Source organism: Morone saxatilis, unplaced genomic scaffold (assembly GCF_004916995.1).
Source record: "Morone saxatilis isolate NCDOM2014 unplaced genomic scaffold, NCSU_SB_2.0 Contig19, whole genome shotgun sequence".
Classification (NCBI taxonomy): Eukaryota; Metazoa; Chordata; class Actinopteri; family Moronidae; genus Morone; species Morone saxatilis.
In genome coordinates this window covers 926,573-935,099 of record NW_023339751.1, presented here as the reverse complement: position 1 = coordinate 935,099, position 8,527 = coordinate 926,573, and the positions used below count along the sequence as shown (strand labels likewise).

Here is an 8,527-nt window from a genome sequence, read left to right as displayed (position 1 = left end):
TGACAACCTGGAAATGAGGTCACCTACTGCAGCTTTAAGGTCGGTGTACTTTGCAGAGAACAGATTTTGGTTTTGAAACGAGAAATCCAAAATAGGGAAACAAGACGTTTTACAGTTTTTAAATCAGAAAACAAAAAAAAACCTGTTTTTTGTTTTGAACAAAAAAAAGTTAAGCTGACCCGTTGTGTTCCCTATATTTATAAATGGTAGTCAGAAAACAGCTTGTTCCGGATTTTACTTTTCTCATTTCAAAACGAATATCTGTTCCCTGCAAAGTACACCAACCCTTTAAAAAAAGGACGCCTTCAGGTTTTGGGCAACAATATCTGTTTAAATGTACGTCACTTAAACAGCAGTCACGTCTCAACAGGATGTTCATTTGTGATCTGTTATAGACTAGAAGTTGACCTTTTCACCATAAATAAATCCATCTATAATACTTTGCCAGCTAACTCGAGTATCAGGTCAGCCACGTTATCTAAGAAATAATAGCATCAATAATAGCTAACTGATAGCTGCACGTTAGCATTGCTTTAGATGTTAGCTAGAAATCAAAACCCCCAAAAAACTACATTTCAGATTCTAACATATTTCTCAAAAGTGTTTAGCAGATTAGCTACCTGCTACTTTTATGAAGAAGTCGTAGCACTTGTGTATTGTTTGAAAGTGTTTTGTAACAAATAGGAAAGAAATACGCAATTTACTGCTAATTTACAAAGGACTGATGCAACTAGCAACAAAACTAGGGTGTGCAGGAGCAATTTAGTAGTTAATTCGAGTATCAGGTCAGAGAGGCAATTTTATCTAAGAAGAAATATCATTAATTATTAATAGCTAAGCTAACTGATAGCTGCATGTTAAGATTGCTTTAGCTGTTAGCTTTCAAACAAATTAGAGGAACTTTCTTGGGAAACATTATCAGCTGGCTTTTTATGAGGTCTTCCTCCATGGTGAGAGAGATTCAGAGAACCATGGTTATGTAAATAACCCCATGGTTCTGTTTACTCAGGGATAAAAAGGATTAGTTGGGGGATATAACTCTCAATGAGACCATAATGGCAATCAACACACACAATTTCACATGGTCCAACGTTTAACCATGCCGTGCTTTACCATGCTGTGTGTCACTAGTTAAACAGTGCTTCACCTAAAAAATAGGCCAAATTATTAACCTGCCATTCGAAGGTTAATGTTTGACATTATCTGCTGTCGTTCAGCAAACAAAAAGTCTGGGCACATCTTGTAAACATATCTGAGTTATGACGACAGTTTTAAACCTGGGACCAGACAGATCCCTTTTCCAAAGACAGAATTTGCTGTTTGAGCTGCACAAACAAATGCAGATAGATACGTTTCCACCGGCTGAGTTGAGGTGACCGAACAGGCGTGACGAATGTGTAATTAAATTATGACAGAAGCATTTGTTTGACATTTTTGACTGGTCAGCATTTGGCAAATTGTTAGTGTTCTACATTTAATGTTGGTCACTGTTTGCTGTCTGAAGACAAAAAACAAACCGGCCGCGAGCATCTCATACAGTACGAGACAAACAGAACTACGACATTTATGGGAATGTTTGAGGGACATTTTTCACTTTACATTTTGTTTATCGCAAAATGCTTTGATCAAAATTAAAAAAAGATTTAAAAAATCTCGCCTCAAGTGCAAAAAAAAAGCTTAACAATTCTCAGATTCATCATATTCTAATCTGCATTAAAATAAACCCAGTTATGTGACCGAATTTGAAAAGCACAACAGGCACACTGGAGACTGTCGATGCTCTAGACCGACTGTTACGATGGCACTTTCCTCACAAGTGTAACCGTCAGTGACCTTGTTTTTTGAATGGTGCATCAGCAGCAACGTCAGAAGTGTCAAAAGGTCAGGGGGCAAGAAAGGAAGTCTCGCTGAGTTCACAGGACAGACTCAATGGCTTCTGGCGTAGACCCTAAGGCTTTGGTTTGGTGCGTGACGAGCGGCGAGGTCTCCTCCTCAGCCTGGACATTGGCCACCGCCTCTACCCGGATTTCTGCCAGCTCCCCGTCCTGCTGCTGCTCCTGCTGCTTCTTCATCTCCTGCTGGTTGATGTGGTGGAGGATTCCAGCGCCCAGAGCATCGCCCTCCACGTTCACCACCGTGGTGGTACGATCCCTGTATGCAGAAGAGACAGACAGCTGAGCTCAAACTACCCCTGTTAACGGTATTTTACATTATTGCTTACTTTATATTAATAGTCTGTTAATTGGAGTTAAATGTATAATATATTCCCTGTTATCTGCTATGTGCTGATCTATTTTTTCCCAGTATATAATGCAGAAACAAATGTTTGAGGTAATATATTGGTGTCAATGTAAAGTTTATCCAGCAGAGTGTGTCAAAATGTACAATACTGTGGCAAGCGGCACAGAGTAAGAGAGAAGAAGCAGCTCTCAGCAACTACAATAGGTTGATGATGTATGTTAGAGCCATTTCTAGAAAGCTCTTATACTTTATAAATAGATAGTTTGGCAGTGGTAGTGGTACCTTGAATCTCAAGGAAGGTCTAAATGAAGGCAGGTGTGCTGTAATTAGGGACTAAGAAAGACAGCATGGGGATAATCGCATTGGTTTTTATTATAGTTCTGTTTGATTAATTTGTTTTCCCCACTAATTTAAAAATCTTTGTAAAAAGGCCCAGTCCATGAAAATCGACTCTGTGCCCAGAATTGGAACAACCGTCACCAAGCACGACCCTGATCCAATACTGGACGGCTTCCCTCCCCCAAAAAAATTGGGCTCTGAATAACTGCGTCCAGTTTGGGACTGGAGCAGTTCAAAATATTGGATATATCCCATACAACAACCCATGTAGCTAAATTTCGAATGAGTCCATCCTTTATCAGGCCAGGGCAGAGTGACTCAGGATTTCGTTCTGTGACTTCTTTCTTTATACTCTGTAGTTGAGTTATATTTATTTTGGGCTTTATTTCCTTTGGCTTTGCCTGGTTTTAGGCTTTTTTGTATCCTTAATTTTGGCTTACGTTCTTTTGGGTTTGATTTTGGTTAGGTTTGGGATTAGGGTTAGGGTTAGGGTTTTTGTTTTTGTTTATGACGCGACAGTCAGCAGAGCCACCAACCAACCATCATAGATCATCAAACAGCGAGTAACAAGACAGTGAGTTGATAATACTATGGCATCTGTGGGCAGTTAGGGTTAGAGGTGGCAGGGTCAGACAGTATCAGTGCACAATCCACAAAGGTCTATTTTTCCTTCCAGCTCCACAATTCACTATATTGACCACCATATCAGTCACCAGTCTAAAATCTGTATCAGTCTAAAACATCCCATATCAGTCAGCCTCTAAGATACTCTAAACTAAAAGAAAGCACTACAAGAGTAAAACTACCAGTGAAGGACATTGGTAGAACTGGTTCTGCACAAGGACGAATGTCTTATCTTCATCGTTCAGATGTTTTCTTTCCCACAACATCAGAACAAAAAAAAAAACTTGACCTGAGAGGCACTTTTTAGACTTTTGCACCACCTGAGTCTTGTGTTATGAAGCAGGAATGATCTTTGAGATGTAAAGCATTTGTTGTAACTAGCTTAGCCTGCTGCTGTGTGTGTTTGCTCTGAGCTACTAGTTCCCTTTGTTTTCCACTTGTTGGGAAACCCTGGTCTAGTTTAGCTTGCAGTAATGTTGGCATCGTGTGTGCAGACGTAATTAAAATGTTTGCGTCAGTGGGTTCACAGGCTTTACTCACACAATCCAGTCTACAGCCAGCATGAGGGACAGGTCGTTGGTCGGCAGGCCGATGGCCTCCAGGATAATGGCGATGGTTATGATGCCGCCAGCCGGGATGCCTGCTGCACCAACACTTGAGGCTGTGGCTGTCACCCTAGAAATAATAATAAAGTAATCATATACTGTTGTAACAGTAGGAAAAGAAACACATTATTTTGCTGGTAAATGTGAGAACGAATCTACACATGGATGTGTCTGGTAATAGTTATGTTGATCTCACAGGATGGTGAAGATCTGTCCAGCGTTCAGCTCAGCGTTGTTGAGCTGAGCGATGAAGACAGCGGCGATGCACTGGAATATGGCCGCCCCGTCCATGTTAACAGTGGCCCCGATAGGAAGGATGAAGCGGCTAATGCGTTTGTCCACGCCATTGTTCTCCTCAACACATTTTATCATAGAGGGAAGAGTTGCTGAACTGGTGAGAAAAAGAAAGAGGTAAAGCATTATTGTGTCGTCTTTATCAGCCACTCAGGTGAAACTAATACCTCACATCACCAATTTCGGTAAAGTCAGCGGTTCCTCTGGAAGCCTGCGGTGTGACGGTATACCTGGAGCAGGTGGCAAAGGCAGTGGTGAAGGGCGTGATGAGGCCTGACAGGAAACTGTAGGGGTTCTTGCGTGTGAAGCCGAAGTAGATGAGGGGTAGGACGATGCCTCCGTGGATAATGTGGCCCAGGATTGAAGCAAATATGTATTTTCCCAGACTGGTGACCAGAAGAACCACATCTTCCATTTCAACAATCTTACTGCCCACCAGGAACATGATGCCAAAGGGGATATACCTGAGAGACACAGGAGGGAAGAAGTTACTTAGTATCGTCACAAACCGCTTTAAGATCCCACATTTGTCCGACTTCACTCACCACATGATCCAAGACACAAGCACCATGGTGGCCTCGTTGAATGCGTTGAAGAAACGAATTAGCTCCTCCCCCTCCTCTCCCAGCTTCTTCAGCGCCACGCCAAATACCATGGCAAATAACACCAGACCCAGGATATTCATGCCATCTGTTTCTGTACCAATAGGCACCTAAAACACACAGCAGAGTCAGACTATAGGCGACCGAACTCAGTGAAGAGACTGTGGGAAGGAAAGAGCCTCCTGCCGTGCAGAAGGTTGGACGTCTGAATTTTGAATAAATGAAAATATTTCCATTACTAACATCATACTTAACGAGGAAAATGCTTCTATATATTTATTTGCAGCCAAACAACAAATAAAGGGCCTGAAATGGCCTCCAGACCGGCAGTTTAAGACCCCTGCTTTAAACTCTTCTGACTGGCTATTTAGCAGCAAAGCCAGATTACCTGAAGCTGGCACTGAATACACATTTTGGGTGCTGGTAGTTTCAATGTCTCATGAACTCACACACATTTTGTTAAGCCAGCTGTTTTCTGTTTTACTTTGTATATAATCCCAGCCAGAAACTCACAGGGGATCAAAGGTCGAAGGATCACTAAGTCCTTGGGTTTACGTCCTCTGGGAACCTTCAATATTTGCACGAAGTGTTAATGGAAATAGTCTGGACCACAGTGGTGGACCAACAGCACTGATGCACTGACTCGTGATCCACATGTTTAAAATTTTAAACAAGACTGGTTTTCTTAGACCATCGAACACTTTCACATTACAGCAACTGTTCAATGGACTTGGACCTCATTTGTAGCCTTTCATCCAGTAGATGGAAGCTGGACATGCAGTAGTTTATATGATACCTCTTGCTACAGGGTGGGTGCATAGGTCTGAAGGGCAGCTGAAGGATTCAGTGAACTGAATGACGGATAACGAATAAGGACAGGGACAAATCCTGAGCTCAATCCTCTTCCATTGTCCTGAGCTCTCCCACAGCTCCACCGGCTTCATCCCCTGGCAATCGAAGGGACTGTCCACCATGACCCACGACAGACAAATACCATGGGCCAATGCCAAGATCAGATCCCCCAACTGTTCCCTTATACCGGGTGAGTGGGGACAAATTGTGCCCGCTGAAACTAGATGTCAAACCATAACCCAACCAAATACAAAATTTAGAGCAAGGTCCGGAACTGTTTCTATAAAATGACTGCTCAGAGAAAGCAGGACCAGAAGGTTTCAATATGCTTCAAATGGACCGAAGTTGGTCTACGTATCTGAACTTTATAATGTATTTTTACCCTGAACATGGCTGTGGGTTTTCTTATGTAGTGTCACAAAGAAGGGACCTCCTTATTGTGTTCCATTCCAACACATATATGACATGTGAGTATTGTATAAAGACAAGAGTGTTTGATTAAGATAAACTCTGCAGCCTACATAAGATTTCTTCTGCTGGTATTTGCTCTTTGCATATTTGCACTTGTTGACACATTTAAGAGCAGAGCAGATAACAAAAACAGCTTCTCCCTACCTTTTTTCTTCAGTGCTGTACCTTCAGTGGATTCAAATGCATTTTAATGATCTATTGATCTATTTAAAATCAGACTCTATTGTCTATTAAATCTACTGTCATTGAATTCTTTAAATGAACACATAGCTACTGTAAATTGAGACATTTTTTGTCTTTAAATAAAAAACCATTACCCTTTGACACAGATACAACCTTATTATAATGGCAGTGTAATAAGACTGTATGACCCTGTTTTAACAACCATGTCACTCTTATAAAAACTGCAGCATATATCAACCTTGAACCCATTCGCCCCTAAACCAAGTCATCCATTAGTCTCGCACATAGTGCTCAGAGCAAACATGCTCTTCAAGGGTCAACAGTATAACCTCCTGTTTTTAACTGTTTAACTTGTGTAGACACAGATGAGAGCACTTTTCCTTTCAAAGGTGCAATGTTTAGCATTTTAAGTGTGTGTGAAGGTGTGTGTGTGTGTGCTTCCTGATCCTACCTTTTGATAGAGGGTGGTCCCATTGGTGTCGTTCCCTGCAGCAACCATCTTGTAGTCAGTAGCATACTGCAACATAAAGGAAAGGAAGACTTGAAGTTCATTTTGTTTGATACTGTTCAGTCATACATTTTTCTTTTGTACATTCAAGTGCTGAAATGTGTAGTGTCAACATCGGGTGCTGTTTCCTTTTGAATCAAAGGCCAATAATGTTTCAAGTACACATAATGTAAACTGGAAGTATATGAGTGTGTTTATCTGTTAATGACGCCTTAGTAAACAAGATATCCTGGTTTTTAAAAGATTAATACGTCTGGCTAACAAATTAAAGTATTTTTTATTCATTCGACATCATGTATATAGTTTAATAACCTTTGGTTATGTTTTTAGTAACTCACGCCACTTCCCTCCTTTGGTCCACCGTGGAAGGTCTGCTTGTTGTTCCCTTACAGCTGAATAAAACATTTAAATCACCTGAGGTGTTTTTTTCCACAATCAGTTTCAATTATTCTTTTAGTCATTGGTTCAGTTACTGATCACTAAATGCATCTCTGCAAACCTGTTTCTGATTGGTGTATTGCACTGGGAAATTAATACACACACACTTTGAACATTATTATTAGTATTTAATCCCGATATAGGGAAAAAATATATCATGAGGTACACAAAGTAAAAAACACTTACAAAGGGGAGGGGAAAAGATCAGATGAACTGTGTGTATGAGCGTGGTAGGAACTAATCCATGAGATCGCGACGAGACTGGGAACACAACCCAAGAGGAGAGGTAGAGACCATGGCAGGTTGGCAGGAGGAGCTCTGGACTTGTGATTAATGCTAAGCAGCCATGCATGGGAATTAATTACAATATATATAATTTTAATATTTTTTAGTTTTTCCCTGATTGGTCTAACAAATTCGCTACATTTTAAACTAGTCGCTTTCCAGAATAACATTCCATAAGCATCGTCTGAAAAGTTGCATAAAATCTTAGCGGAAAAAATCACTACCGAAGTTGGCCAACACTGGCTCTCTTTTATGGATCAACTTTGTGTGTGTGTCAGTGCACTGTGTGATGTAGCGCTGGAGTCTGTGTCGGTGCCAACCTCACATTTCCAAACAGTTCAAATGACCCATATTCCATGAGCCCATAAACATAATATTTCATTTCTAATTATACTATCTTATGCTTCTTTTCTCCCCATTTTGTCTGTTTTTGTTTTCATGATTTATAACATTTTTGTATTATAAAACCTTTTTAAATACAGGTTCTAATCTTACATATGCATATGGGGTGTTTTTATTTCCAACCACAAATTCACAAAAAAGGGTGGAAATTAGCAAGCACGATGGAAAAAGAACTGAAAATGACAGTATTAAGAACAGTGTCTGTGCTGAATGGCAGCATGTGTATTTGACGTTGGGGGTGCATTCAGTTTGTACTGAAGGGTTGCAGACATCTTCACACAAGTAAAGCAACCTTTCGAATACAAGGCCTCTCTCTCTCTCCTCCTCTCTCCTCCGTCTCTGCATTTCTGTTTAAGCAGCGCATATGGGATAAAGGTTCCCAAGCTTGGCAATCTTGGCACTTGAAATGGCCTATATGCAACATAGTTCATGGACACGCAAGAGACATTATGTGACCACAGTCCTAAGCAGCATAAAGTAAATCTTACACTTCATTTTTTTAAATTTCTGTTTAAGCATCTAGCTGGCTTTGCATTTTTGTGTAAACTCTCCCGTCTTCTCTATTTCTTGGTTTCAATCCACAGTTGGACCTATTCCACGGGGCTCTACCACAGTATATGCTGGGTGGGTGGGCGGTGAATATTTGAACTCCTATGAAACTGGCTGGCACTTTGAACCTGCCA

General features: G+C 40.8%; 1 protein-coding gene across 1 annotated transcript in view; it reads right to left on the bottom strand.

Moving 5' to 3' along the window:
• Nucleotides 1–8,527, bottom strand: part of slc1a4 (solute carrier family 1 member 4) — a gene marked incomplete at its 3' end in the record, with an annotated part of 22,746 nt that continues 14,219 nt past the window's right edge. The window contains 6 exon segments of the mRNA XM_035664111.1: nt 1–2,151; nt 3,745–3,879; nt 4,006–4,200; nt 4,334–4,567; nt 4,649–4,815; nt 6,663–6,728. Coding sequence (XP_035520004.1) covers nt 1,914–2,151; nt 3,745–3,879; nt 4,006–4,200; nt 4,334–4,567; nt 4,649–4,815; nt 6,663–6,728 — 1,035 coding nt within the window.